The sequence below is a fragment of the Dromiciops gliroides genome, chromosome 1 (genome assembly GCF_019393635.1).
Source record: "Dromiciops gliroides isolate mDroGli1 chromosome 1, mDroGli1.pri, whole genome shotgun sequence".
Taxonomy (NCBI): domain Eukaryota; kingdom Metazoa; phylum Chordata; class Mammalia; order Microbiotheria; family Microbiotheriidae; genus Dromiciops; species Dromiciops gliroides.
Window position 1 is genome coordinate 754,696,298 of NC_057861.1, and position 14,938 is coordinate 754,711,235.

A 14,938-nucleotide genomic window follows, 5' to 3' on the forward strand; every position below is an offset into this window, starting at 1 on the left:
CCATCAGCAAGCATTATATGCAATGGAGATAAATTAGAGGCCTTCCCAATAAGATCAGGGGTGAAACAGGGATGTCCATTATCACCCCTATTATTTAATATTGTCCTAGAAATGTTAGCTTTAGCAATCAGAGAAGAGAAAGGAATTAAAGGAATTAGAATAGGCAAGGAGGAAACAAAACTATCACTCTCTGCAGATGATATGATGGTATACTTAAGGAATCCTCGAGAATCAAGTCAAAAATTACTTGAAACAATTAACAACTTTAGCAAAGTAGCAGGATATAAAATAAATCCACATAAATCATCAGCATTTCTATACATGACCAACAAAGTCCAGCAGCAAGAGATAGAAAGAGAAATTCCATTTAAAGTAACGGTAGATAATATAAAATACTTGGGAGTCTACTTGCCAAGACAAACCCAGGAACTCTATGAACACAACTACCAAACACTCTTCACACAAATCAAATCAGATCTAAATAATTGGAAAGATATCAATTGCTCATGGATAGGCAGAGCTAATATAGTAAAAATGACAACACTGCCTAAATTAATTTACTTATTCAGTGCCATACCAATCAGACTACCTAAAAATTTTATAGAGCTAGAAAAAATAATAACAAAATTCATCTGGAAAAACAAAACATCAAGAATATCCAGGGAAATCATGAAAAAAAAATTCACAGGAAGGTGGGTTAGCAGTACCAAACCTGGAGCTTTACTATAAAGCGGCAGTCATCAAAACTATCTGGTACTGGCTAAAAAATAGAGGGGTAGATCAATGGAATAGGCTAGGCACAGGAAATGCAGGAGTAAATGACACTAGTAATGTAGTGTTTGATAAACCCAAAGACTCCAGCTTCTGGGATAAGAACTCAGTATTTGACAAAAACTGCTGGGAAAACTGGAAGACAATATGGCAGAAATTAGGCATAGACCAACATCTTACACCTTATACTAAAATAAGGTCAAAATGGATACACGATTTAGACATAAGAGGTGATACCATAGGTAAATTAGGAAAGAAAGGAATAGTCTACCTATCAGATCTTTGGAAAGGAAAACGGTTTATGACCAAACAAGAGATAGAGTATATTATGAAATGCAAAATGGATGATTTTGATTACATTAAATTTAAAAATTTTTGCACAAACAGAAGCAATGCATCCAAAATTAGAAGGGAGGCAGAAAGCTGGGAAACAATTTTTATGGCCAGTACTTCTGATAAAGGCCTCATCTCTAAAATATATAGGGAACTAAATCAAATTTATAAGAATCCAAGTCATTCCCCAGTTGAGAAATGGTCAAAGGATATGAACAGGCAGTTTTCTGATGAAGAAACCAAAGCTATCTATTCCCATATGAAAAAATGCTCTAAATCTCTAATGATTAGAGAGGTGCAAATTAAAACAACTCTGAGGTACCACCTGACACCTATCACATTGGCTAAAATGACAAAAAAGGAAAATAATAAATGTTGGAGAAGCTGTGGGAAAACTGAAACACTAATGCATTGTTGGTGGAGCTGTGAACTGATCCAACCATTCTGGAGAGCAATTTGGAATTATGCCCAAAGGGCAATAAAGCTGTCCATACCCTTTGACCCAGCAATACCACTTCTGGGTCTTTTGCCCAAAGAAATCATGGATAGGGGAAAGGGACCCACATGTACAAAAATATTTATAGCTGCTCTTTTTGTGGTGGCAAGGAATTGGAAGTTGAGGGGGTGCCCATCAATTGGGGAATGGCTGGACAAGTTGTGGTATATGAATACAATGGAATACTATTGTGCTGTAAGAAATGATGAGCAGGAAGAGTTCAGAGAAACCTGGAGGGTCTTACGTGAGCTGATGATGAGTGAGATGAGCAGAACCAGAAGAACATTATACACAGTATCATCAACATTGAGTGTTGACCTACTGTGATGGACTATATTCTTCTCACCAGTGCAACGGTACAGAAGAGTTCCAGGGAACTCATGATAGAAGAGGATCTCCAAATCCAAGAAAAAAAAAGAAAGAAAGAACTGTGGAGTATAGATGCTGATTGAACCATATTATTTCTTTTGTTTTGGGTGCTGTTGGTTTTTTTTTCTATTTTGAGGTTTTGCATCACTGCTCTGATTCTTTCTCTTGTAACAGGATTAATGTTATTATGTGTATATATATGTGTGTGTGTGTGTGTGTGTATATATATATATATATAGAGAGAGAGAGAGAGAGATATGTATAGAGATATATAGATATAACCTATATCAGATTACCTGCTGTCTAGGGGAGGGGGGAGGGAGGGGAGGGAGGGAGAAAAATCTGAAATTGTAAAGCTTGTATAAACAAAAGTTGAGAACTATCTTTACATGTAACGGAAAAAATAAAATACCTTGTACATTAAAAAAAAAAAACTGAGAGAAGAGGAAGAAGTGAGAAATGAATGACTGGTGACTGCACTCAGTTAGAAAGGCCCTAGCAAACTTCTGATGGGCTCTGAGGGTGGTAACTGTCCAGTAAAGGCTGTTGAGCATGTGGGTCTCTGCTCCTAAGAAAAGTCAGGAAGACCAAGAAATCACCAGGCTTGGCCTGGGCGCCAGGCAGACTACCACGAGAGCCAGCCTCCAATGTTCCTGGCAAAAGTGACTGGAGATGAGGCTTGTGCCTGCAACAAGTGGAGCCTTTCCGTGACTTGTCAAGTGTCAGGAGCACTTGATCTTCTACAGAGTCTGAGAACTATGTATACAAAATAGGCCTGTGAATTGGTCCACTCCCTTTGTAAAGTAATTGGGAATTATACCAAATGAGAGAAATCATTATCAACAGATAATCACCAATATCAGGGCAAAAAGGGTTTTGTTTTGTTTTGGTTTTTTTCCCTTTCTATTTCTTCATTTAGTTACTAGGCTAAGGCAGCCTCTGAAGGAGAGGGCTAATGAGGAGACCGGCTTCAGTCTTGGGCAGGACCTCACCAAGCCAGGAAAGGTCAGTTCTGATTAAAGAGTAAAGACCCTCTTCTCTAGGTGGAATTCTTGCCCAAGCCACCAGGGTCCTACTCAGGAACACCAGGGAGAGGGGGTAGATCCTTTCATCTAGACTGCTGGAGGTGGGGGTGATCTGGTAGAGATGAGTCGCTTTGTCCAAGAATGACATAACCAGAGTCCTACCCAGCCTCTCATTAGAATATTCATTCTCTCATTAATTGTTAACCAATCAGAGTTGATTTTCCTGTCAGGAGCACCCACTCTTCCAAGGATATTTAAATGTCCAGCAGCCCTCAAGGTTCATCTTTGGTTTCTCAGAATGCCACTGATCTTATTTTATTAAGTGTTTGCTAGCCTTAATTAAGAAACTGGTTTTCTGGGGGCAGCTAGATGGTACAGTGGATAGAGCACCGGCCCTGGATTCTGGAGGACCTGAGTTCAAATCTGGCCTCAGACACTTGACACTTACCAGCTATGTGACCCTGGACAAGTCACTTAACCCCCATTGCCCTGAAAAGAAGAAAGAAAGAAAGAAAGAAAGAAAGAAAGAAAGAAAGAAAGAAAGAAAGAAAGAAAGAAAGAAAGAAAGAAAGAAAGAAAGAAAGAAAGAAAGGAAGGAAGGAAGGAAGAAAGGAAGAAAGAAAGAAAGAAAGGTTTTTTTTTTCTCTTTTTTTGTCCTTTCCTATGGAATGACTCTCTGGAAGGTAGAGGTAGAGGGTTAATGAGGGAAATAGAGGTGATATAAAAATACAAATGATATAGATACAAACTTTTGAAATACATTAATGGCTTTGGAAGAATTGGGTAAATCCTTACTCATGCCTCCCTTCGTGACTAATATATGAGATGACATTTATGAAATGTAACAATGTATCCCCTTCTAACTCTTGAAGCTCCTTACAATCACATGGCAACTAGAGCAAATGTGAAGCAAACAAATCTATTTCTCTGTGGGGTCAGCAAGAGATCTCACGTGTCCTCCTTAACTCTTCCAAGGCCTCCTGTGACCCAGGCACAGGGCAAAGTGGCTGTCTGAAATGAATGTGATGATCAAAGTGGGAGAGCTTATGCTTGGGATACAATGATGCCCATAAAGATAAGAATTTAACCTAGGAAGAGTGGGGGCCATGCCTCCTCTCAGAGTCTGGCATAACTATTTCCCAATAAAGGCTTTGCCTTCCACTGGGGTCCCCCATTCCTCACCCCAGCTTTGCTAAAAAGCTAAGAAGTCATATTCACAATTTATAAATCATTCCATTTACACTGCAGACCCGTAGAACCCCTTATTACTGCCCAATACCATTATGCCCTTGCTATCATGCTTCCCTGCCACCCAGCCTCCCTCTGTCCATTGTCAGTGGGTCACAGACAGGGTTCTCCCCCCAAAGTACCAGGTTGGCCTGCTATGGGGTTGAGAGATTCTTGTGTTGTTACAGCTGCTTTCAGTTTCATAAAAATCATGTTCCCTAATAATTACCAAACCATGACCATACTCCCTTAATTTTCATCCTTGGGAATATACAAAGTAAAAGTAACCCTCAAGGACATATCGTGTGTGTGTGTGTGTGTGTGTGTGTGTGTGTGTGTGTGTGTGTGTGTGTGTGTGTGTGTAGCGGGGAGGGGGGGGTTCTTTTTAAAAAATCCATATACTTCAACTTCACTAATTCCTTGCAGGTCACAGTCAATTACATAAAATTTCAAAGACTTTTAAATAAACGTTGACATTTCAATCAAACTGACCATTTGATCTATGAAAATCTAACTACAACTGTCAGCCGCAAAAAGAAGGAACCATAAACATTCTGTCATAGACCAAGGCTAAGATACTGGCCTCTGAGACAATGAATACCTCACTCACGCCAGCTGCCTGCTAGCCACCCAGGCCAACGGGAAAGGCTCCTCTGGGGGCAGATGTGAAGGATGACTCTTCTCACACCCACCTGAGGTGCTCCTTTTGCATCTACTCTATTAAGTCCATGGCTGTAACATTTCAAAACCAAATCTGGTGACTTTTCCTGAGGCTGATGAAATAACAGATTAGTCCCACAAGGGTTGATAAGATCCAGCTCAAGAGCGGTGGTTCTCAAGGTGTTGTCGGCTGAGCCCCAGGGTCCCTGTGACCCTTTCAGAGAATCTGAGAGGTCAAAAGGATTCCTATGATAATACTAAGACATCATGTGCCTGTTAAAACACCCCTCCTTCTCCCAACTACATATTGTGGGTGGGGCTGGATTTTCTTCATATGGTTCAACCAAAACAACTCATCACAACAGATTGAATGCAGAAGTAGACAGGAGCACCCAGCTGTTTTCTATCAAGCTAGACATTAAAGAGCTTCATAAATAAAACAATGCTACTCTCTCACTGGTTGTTCTTGGTTTGGCAAATATAGCTATTTTCCCTAAAAATATGTTATTTGTGTTACCGTGTAATGGGTTCATTATTGTGATTTTAAAAAAGAAATTTTTAAAAATCTCATCAGTTTTAAAGTCTAATACAGTAAATATCAACATATATGACCACATAAACAAAAGGTCTTTGAGGTGCTTGATCCTTTTTCAAAGTGAAAAAGGCCCTGAGACCAGGAAGTCTGAGAACAGCTGGTCTAGAGAAAAAGCCTCTTCTTTTCCATCTCAAGATATAAAGTGGGGAAGTTGGGAGCGTGAATGAGGTTTGTCTAAGGCTTTTCACAATTCTTACTCTCATTGTTTAAGGCAACATTGAAGTGACTGACCCAAACTGATCTGGCCCTTTCAAAGTGGCCAAGTGCCCGACATCCCTCGCCTCCCTGGGAGGCTGTGACCAGATGAGGACACAAGGCCCACGATCACACAGCTCCAAAGGGTCAGGGGGCTTCCCAACCCTGAGTCCAGCCCTCTCCACCCCATGCACACTGCCTCTCAAAGATATGGCACGAGCCTGTGGTAGAGGCAGTGATCTGGACTGCAGATGTCAGGCTGCATGTGCTGGGCACATGTAAGACCATCATCCTACTCAGCAATTGTATCAGGTGGGTGTTTTTCTATTCGAACAGAAAGCAGCGGGGGGGGGGGGGGGGAGGAGTGATAGAACACTGGACATAGTCAGGAAGACCCAAGTTCAAATCCTCCCTCAGATACTTATTGGCTGTATAGCCCTGGGCAAGTCATTAAACCCTCAACCTGTTTCCCTATCTGTAAAAGGGGGTCACACGGGCACCTATCTCACAGAGGTGTCATGAGCATCAAACAAGAATATGTGGAAAGCAAATCTTTAAGAACTACCTCAATGTGAGCTACAACTATGATCCCTACTCCTGATAAATGCTCCAGGCTGCCAGGTTATGCAGAAAAATGTCCGGGGTCTCTGGAGAGCAGAAAGTGAGCAGCAGGATGAGAGCAGGAGCAACCGGCTCATTTCTGTCTTTGAGCCCCAGGTCGACTACAATTCTTCCCACAGAGTGGATGCTGAATACTTATAAGTCACAATGAAGCCTTGTAGGTACAGGCAGAGCAGACCAGCCATACTCCAGAATCTGCATTTGTTGTTTATTTCCAAGTGTGAGTCAAGACCTGGGCTTCAACTTAGAAATCCTTTCATTATTCGTTTGACTCTCGGTTACTCTGGAGTCCCTAGAGTTATTTCAGGTGCTCCTCCCCAAAACAGCCCCAATCAAATCTGAGGAAAACAAGAAGTTTCCTTAAAAACCCAAACTCTCCTACTTGGGGGCATGGCGGGGCATGCCTGTAATCCTGCCCCGAGAAGTTGAGGTTGTTGGATCTCTGGTGTATAAAGGGCTAAGCTGGTATCACGTGTCCACAACAATCTGGCAGCAGGAAGTGCCCTCAAGGATGGTAAGGAGGGGACAACTAGTCTAGGTCCGAATTGGATCAGGTGAAACTCCCACACCAACCAGCAATGGGCCCATGAGTGTATGCCGAACCTCCAGCATGACAGATACAGAGAGACTCAGGGGGGAAAGAAAAAAAAAAAAAAGGCTTGTATCTCTTACATTTCATTCTTCCAGCGACCCCAGAAAGCTCAAAGCTATGACCTTGTTCTCTCAGGACTGGGACGTGCCTTCTGAGTGAAACTTATCATGAAGTAGGAATCAAGTCCTTTGTGGTGACTGAGGCTTTCCTAATTGTACATTTCAATGTGTCAATTATGTGTGCCTATCTGTTACACAATAGCTTACCACAGAGTTTGTGATATCCCCAAAACACCCAGGTGTAAGCCCAGAGAACATGGTTCTACATGGAGCTAAAGAAAAACAGCCAAGTCTAAGGGACGTCCGACAAGAAAACAAAGCACCACCTGATTGCTGATCACTTGGTGGGCCCTTAAGAGAAAATCTCTTCCGTAATATCATAAGCCCGCGCAGTCTTTACTGAGAATGTCAAACAAGGGAGACAACCCATGTTAAATCACACCTACCAGAGCGCCGGCAAACCCCAGAGTGAAGCCCAAGGTTACCAGGTAGGGAAACGGCAAATTTAGACTGGAACAAAAATCCAAGGTCACAAGAAGCCTGTTATCTTGCCACCGTGTGTTCCTCCCCCTGCAAAGCCACGGAACCCTTATTCAGCTGACCTTTCATGGAGTGACCTCTCTTTTAACCGGACAAGGCCGTCCCCTCTGGCTCTGCTGGGAGGACTCGTCGTAAAAGGAGGCCAGGTCCGTGTTCTCCAGGGTTCTTCCCGATGAGATCCAGAGGTGTCCTTGCAGACGGCAGCCCAGCCATGACCAGGTCACTAAGCCCTTGCTAACTGCATTCTCCAGTGCGCTGCTGAGGTAATCTTCTGAGGGTGTGGCTCCAACTTTGCTAGGATCTTGCTCAGACACCCTGAGCAGCTCCCCAGAGCTCACTTGGCACCTGAGGCCCACCCCAAGCCTACTCCAACCCACCCTTCTCGCCTTAACTTCCATTTCTTCCCATCACATAATCCTTCAGATAGGTGATGGATACACAGGACGACAGGGACGTGAGAAGGGATGGGCAAGGACCGGGATAATCCTGTGGGAGGAGGGTGAGGAAGCACTACAGAAATGCTGATGCTCTGGGTCCTCTGCGAAGGGCACCTGGGCTCAGACAGAGCTTGGATGCCCATTTCTCAGGCCGACTGTGGAGGGGATACCTGCACTGTGAAGGGCCCTCCTCACTAGGAGAGTCTCTAAGGCCTCCCTGTACTATTGCAGGGCACGAAGACTAACGTTTGAAAGGATGGAACTGTTCAGGAAGTTCTCCTCAGTCTTCTGGGATGCTCTGGTCACTAAGGCAGCCGGTTTGTCGCGTACTTTAGAAAGATTCCCATCAACCGCAGGAAAACTGACGAAAGCTTTGTGCTTGGAAGAGTTCGTTATGCCAGGTCTCCTGCCTCCAGGGAAGAGGAGAAAGGCTCTGACCTCGAGCCTTTGGGGTCAAAGCAGATCTTTGTAAAGCACTCAGCATGCGCCTGCACATAGCAGGTGCGTCACAAGTGCTTCTTGCTCTTTCTCTCTGGGGTGAGGACAGATGCCATCCAGTTGTGGTAGGTCTCCTGATGCCACCGCATCAATCCCGGGTCTCCTGTCTGGTCTCCTCCCTTCTGGCTTAAGGGAGGGACACTCCATATACCAGCAGCTCGCCCCCAGTCCTCCCCAATGAGCCACTTCACACTCCAAGACGACTCCACCCTTGATCTTGCCACTGCTCATATATGTTCAACTCTGTAATTCCTCATCACAACCGGCTGCCGCTCCACCTCTCCCTCCGCCCACACCTCCAAGCTCAGTGCTGGGCCCTCACCTCGACCTTCAACACCCCCCACCCCGCACCGGCTTCACTCTCTTCCCTCCCCAGCCTGACCCTGTGGTGAGCCAGTTCACGTCTACACTAGCCTCTCTCTCAAGCCCTCTGCTCCTTTGCCATATCAAAGACCGTGCCCTGCCACATGCCAGCCTTGGATGACTCTTGCCTTTCACTCCTCCTGATGCCCTGCTGGTTGATGCTGGAGAAAATCATGAAACCATGGACACCGAGCCCACTATGAGTTCAGGTCAGACATTCTGCACCGGGCCCTCACCACAGCGAGGCAATCCTTCCACGATGCCCTTACGTACGCCTGCTTTCCCAAACCTCTGCACCCCTCCTCAAATGCCCCACGGCCCCTCCTACGCTCACCCTCTCAGCTGAGAACCCGGCTTCATTCCACTGAAAAACTGAGCCCATTCACAGACAGCTCCCTCATCTCCTCTGGCCGCCATTTCCTGCCTCAGCTGTTTCACATGAGCTTCACTGGGCCCTTCTGGCCGAGGCAAACCCCTCTGCACGCACACGGGTTCCCCTTCCATCTCACCTCCTCCAGCGGGCTTCCCCTCTAGCATTCCCCTCCCCACCCCCACGGGCTGTTTCTCTCTCTCTCTCTCTCTCTCTCTCTGGCTGCTTCCTTTCAGCCACTAACCATGTCTGTGTCTCCCCATCTCAAAAGCCTCTCCCTTGATCCCTTGGTCCCTCGGTCCCTGCTGGCTACCATCCCACATCCCTCCTGCAGCTAACCTCCTTCAGAAGGCGGGCTAGACGACTGATGCCTATGCTCCCTTTCCTCTCACTCTTTTACCTCTCTACAGTTTGGCCTCCAACCTCATCATTCAACTGAAACGGCTCCACCCCAAGTTACGAGAGATCACTTCAGCTGCCAAATCTAATGGTCTTTTCTCAACCCTCTTCTCCGACCTCTCTGTAGCCCAGGGCACTTTTGGTGCCCACTTCTCCTTGATGCCCTCTTCTCTCTCCTGGTTATCCTCCTGTCTGCAGCCAAGGAGACTGAGAAGGACTGATCACCTTCATCCAGGGGATGCCCACCAACCGCAGAGATGCCCCAAGGCTATGTCAGGGGTCCTCACTTCTGCTCCCTCTATACTATCTGACACGCCAGCTCCCATGGGTTCAATTATCATCTGTGTTGGTGGTTTTTAGATCTACTTATCCAGGCCTAACCATTCTCCCAACCTCAGATTGGCATCTCCAACTGCATCTTGAACATTGAGAACTGGATGTCATAGAGATATTTTTAATACAATTTTTTTTTTCAGATTCACATTTTCCTCCCACCTTCCCCTCCCACTGGGAAAGCGAGAAAAAGAAAATTCGTTACAAACATGTCAAGCAAAACAAATCACTGCACCGTCACATCCCCAAAGCCCCCCTGCACTTCAATCTGCACTCTGAGTTTATGACCTCCTTTTTGTAGGCCTTTCATCATGCGCTCTCAGGAATTGTGGCTAGCCACTGTCTCAGTCAGAGTTCCTAAGTCCATCAGAGTTGTCTGTCTTTACAATATCGCCATCTGTATTAAACTGTTCTCCTGCTTCTGCTCACTAACGTCTGCATCAGGTCAGGTAAGTCTTCCAGTGGTTCCTCTGAAACCATCCCCTTCAGCATTTGTTACAGTAAAATAGCATCCCGTCCAAAACTGAACTCAATATCTTCTCCCCAAACTCTTCCCTCTTCTTAACTTCCCTGTGACTGCTGAGGACATCAGCACCCTCCCAGTCACCCAGGCTAGGCAGCCAACATGGGAATGAAAACCGCGGTAAATCAAATTCATCATTCAGAGAAGGGCTAATACTGAATAAAAAATGGGAACTATATTCAGGAAAGTTTTGTAAACTTTAAGACAAAGAACACTTTCCCATTCTTGGACATCACACCCTGCTGTTAACAAGGCATTGAATGAAGGGAAGTGCAGAGCCACAAGGCCCCTGACAAAATGCCTAACGTTTCCCAGTGTTTCCCTTCCTCAGAGACAAGGGGCAGAATCATACCTATTTCAACGTAACGGTTTGGCAAGTCTCGTATTTCACTGGCGTGCCTCTCCTTCACCGAACAGATCTGGAAAAGAAACGTAGAGGCCACTGGAGTCATTACCATTTACTGGGAGATGTTCCTGACTGAGGGGTCCCCTCGGCCGAGGTCAGCTCAACATAACTCTGCAGCAATGGCAGCAGAGCCCAGACGACCTGACGCAAGAAGCAGCTTCAAAGAAAGCCAGAAGAGCAAGAAGAGCTGCTCTCACCAATGACAGGCCCAGAGGGCGGTCACAGAGAGAAGATGCCTTAGCCTATTATCTCGTTTGACTTCTCATGACCACAGGCCCTGGAATATGGACCCATTTCAGGGCCTCCTTCTGCAGTGGCCTGGTCCGGCCCAGCCAAGGCTCACGTGGGAAACCCCGGCTAGGTCACTCTGGTGACCAACATATCATCGACGCAATTGTTCTGCAAAACTGCATTAGCCAAGATGCAATGGCAGGCAGAGTTCCCTGGGAAAGAAAGTGCTGAGAGTTCCTCACTCTGTATCAGCTGTAAAAACTGAAACCGTTTTACTAGTGAGCGCCCCATTGGTGCGGATTAAAGGGAGTTCTGAGCTGTGCTCCCTCTCCCCTCCCACAAAGACCCTCCCGTGGGAAGGCCTTCAGGAACAAGGCTGAGGCTGCTCTCCACTGCATCCACCACACAGAGAGGCTTGTTTATCTTGGAGTGGTCATCGCTCTGTACGAATCTAGCCACACTCATGCCCAGACTGAGGAGTCATTGTGTGGTCAGAGTGCCCAGCTGGGGCCCGGGCCCATGCCTTCAGCCTTGCTGGTGTCAGGTTCTAACGAGATGGGCTAAGCAGGCCCGCGCAGGCCCGCGCCAGCCAGCCTCAAGCAGGAGGACAGATTCCCATCTCCTCCCAGTCTCTATCAAAGCCTTTCTCTCCCTGGCTGATCTGCCTGTGCGGACAGCTCTCTATCTAGGGCTCCTGCAAACCCAAGGGACAGAAGCTCCTGCAAACCCAAGGGACAGAACGCTTACTTAGCTCAATCATGATAATGACCAGGGGAAGAACAAGGCATGGAAGTGGGCTGAGAAGACAGCTGTGGAGGCTGACACCTGCGGGCAAGCAAAACAATCCTAAACACGGGAAGAATGACATGGAGAAGAAAGAAAAAGGGAGGGAGGGAGGGAGGGAAGGAGGGAGGGATGGAGAGAGGGAGGGAGGGAAGGAGGGAGGGAGGGAGGGAGGGAGAGAGGAAGGGAGGGAGGGAGGGAGGGAGGGAGGGAGAGAGGGAGGGAGGGAGGGAGAGAGGGAGGGAGGGAGGGAGGGAGGGAGGGAGGGAGGGAGGGAGAGAGGGAGGGATGGAGGGAGGGAGAGAGGGAGGGAGGGAGGGAGGGAGGGAGGGAGAGAGGAAGGGAGGGAAGGAGGGAGGGAGGGAGGGAGGGAGAGAGGAAGGGAGGGAGGGAGGGAGGGAGGGAGGGAGAGAGGGAGGGAGGGAGGGAGAGAGGGAGGGAGGGAGGGAGGGAGGGAAGGAAGGAGGGAGGGATGGAGAGAGGGAGAGGCTGCGTCCTCCCCTCCTCAGCCCAGCCCTTCTGGAGAGAGCAAGAAGAGCATGTGGCCTGTCCCCAAGGAGCACTGGCTAAGAGCCGCCAAGCCACGATCTCCACCGCCAACAAGTCCTCTGTGTCACCCGCTGGAGAGAAAGGCAAAAGCAGGCTCTTGGAAAACTGGAGCCCTTTACTGGAAAGCAGGATGTGTGTATGTGCATCATGTGCACACTTGTGTGTGTGTATGTGTGCGCCTCTGTACCGACTCACACACATACCACCCTCCTCGTCTTGGTTCATTAGCTTCATGCCTCCTTCCTTCATTAACACTTTCAAGTGACAGCCCCATGTCCCAACGATCAATAAACCAAATATGAGAATCGAATATAAACCCGAGTGCCCACGCCCCGCCCCATTCCCTCAGGACGGAGCTCATTCCTTTGGTGCCTTTTGGTAACTGTGCCCATTAGAATGGATCAGCATTAGTTTTCTTTTCCAAAGTAGATGAAACCACACAAGAAACATTAGATGTCTTGCTTTCTTGGTAACGAATGGTCTACATGTGGGGTATGTCCCTGGCGGAGGCACTTCACACTTTGTGGGTCCCACGGGACCCTGTAGCTCTAGACCTCAAGGGTTCTGCTGATCCCCAGATCTACTTCTTGCTGACTTTGTCTAAGGTGACTTCCAGGCAGGTCAGGAAGCTGACGGGGGCAATGTGGAGCTGACGGCCCTCTCAGCCTTGGTGACCCATGTGCAAACAAGAGCTGATCATTCAAAGGCACCAGCATTCTCAAACTTCATTTCCACCATTAGCTTCTGCCTTCTGTTTCCTCAAACTTTTATCAAAGCCACCAGTAACGAAACAAGCACGAAGGGGATTGATGGGACTGGCCTCACTCTTTCCTCTGATGAACCAAGAGAGAAAGGGAAGAGAGGCAGGAGAGAAGTGAGGAGGATTATGAAGCTGGGGACAGAGAGAGGAAAAGTAATATCCATCTGACATTTCAGAGAATCTCTTAGCACTCAGAGGTAAAGCAAACACATATGACCTGCACTGTCTTATATATGCGGAGCACTGAGCCCCAGCCAGACTTGTCACTGCCAAGGCCAGTCTACCACAGCCACAGGGCTGAAGCTGTTCTTTCAGAAGGAATGCCCCCTCTGGTTCCTTCAGGTCTATCTGCCTCCATGGGCCCTTTCCCAGAGGGTCTAAGGCCCAGGATAAAGGTGAGTCCCGTACCTTGACAGAGGAGCCCCAGCCAATGATGAGAGTGACATTATCCTTCCAGCAGAGGCTGCAAGGATACATATCGGGACGAAGACTGATGTCATCTCGGGGCACGTTGGTGATTCTCTGCTTTGATATGATGTCAAGGATCTTGACACCCTGGAAAACAAAAGGTCATTCAATGTTCTGGGCTGTGAAAGGGAAAGCACCACCCACCTGCCCGGGGCCCATGGCTATGCAGTCACCCCATTGAGAAAGGGGCACTGACTGGCCCTGGGACAGAACCTGCCAATCATAGCACCGGGGGAGCTCCAGATCGCTGGCTCACCATGTGCCCACCTCCCCAGGCTCCCACTGGTCCTGGCATCAGTGGCTCTGCCTCCGTGCCAGTCTACACCGGCAGATTCTCACCCTTCCCCACTAATAAGCACATGAATAAAAGAGGAGTATGGAGTCAGAGAGCTCCAATGCCCAGGAAGCCGTGGGAGGGAAGGCATGAGAAGCAGCGAGCACCTTCTTTGGAAACCACGACTTCTCAATCAACAACACCAGACAGCCCAGCTAGACCCAGGAGCCCCAGGAAGGTGTCTAAGCCCTGCAGGAAGCAGCAGAGTGAACCAGGAGAGGGAGGGTCTCACCCCTCAGGAAAAGGACACGCCATGAGGCGTGAATGCTCGGTGCTTTGTGCTCGGCCTGGATTCTGGTTTGCACCATCTACTCTCAAGCCTTTCTGGCCAGGCCTCGGGTCTCTACTGGATTCAGTGAACCAGCCTGACCTTTTGCTCATCCATGTTCCTGCTCATCCATTCCCGTTATGTGGACCTCACTCTTCTCAAACATGTGCACACACTCACGCACGCACACACACGTACACACATGTGCACACACATGCACACACGCACACCCCCCACTCCCCACTCCCCAATGAATGCTTTTGATTCCAAGACTATTAAGTGCCCTGAATCAGCATTTCCCCTTCCCTACTGCTAAAAGCCAGCTTGGGGATGCAAAGGGAAGATGATGCTTGTGGGTTTGGGCACATGGCTCACACAAGATTTTTTTCTTTCATCTGATCTTTCTCTTCCCAGAAAAGAAAATTCTGTCAGTGGGATGATCGAGATAAAACGATCCCTATTTAGTGGAGAAGAAGGACAGGGCAGGGGGAGGAGATATGTGCTTCTGTGCTTCTAAGATAAGAGGTGGCCAGATAATGCCCCAAATATAGTTTTCTCCCAGAAGAAGACAGTTTGCATTCTTAAAAGAAAACACAACGAATAAAAAGCCCTTCATCTTATAAATGGGGAACAAACAACCGCTATCCAAAGGGGGCAGCTGCAGAGAAGCAGCCAAGAAAAAGGCCTCTCACAGGTTAAAAAGATGCTTGTCTCCTCACATCAGGCCCAGGCC

The 14,938-nt window shown here is 47.5% G+C and overlaps 1 protein-coding gene across 2 annotated transcripts in view; it reads right to left on the reverse strand.

Moving 5' to 3' along the window:
- Positions 1-14,938, reverse strand: part of VPS41 (VPS41 subunit of HOPS complex) — a 177,980-nt gene that overhangs the window by 50,138 nt on the left and 112,904 nt on the right. For both annotated transcript variants that reach the window (XM_043978700.1, XM_043978701.1), the window contains 2 exons: positions 13,544-13,690; positions 10,759-10,825 (listed from right to left, as the gene is read on the reverse strand). In XM_043978700.1, the coding sequence (XP_043834635.1) occupies positions 10,759-10,825; positions 13,544-13,690 (214 nt within the window). The remainder of the gene's footprint in view (positions 1-10,758; positions 10,826-13,543; positions 13,691-14,938) is intronic.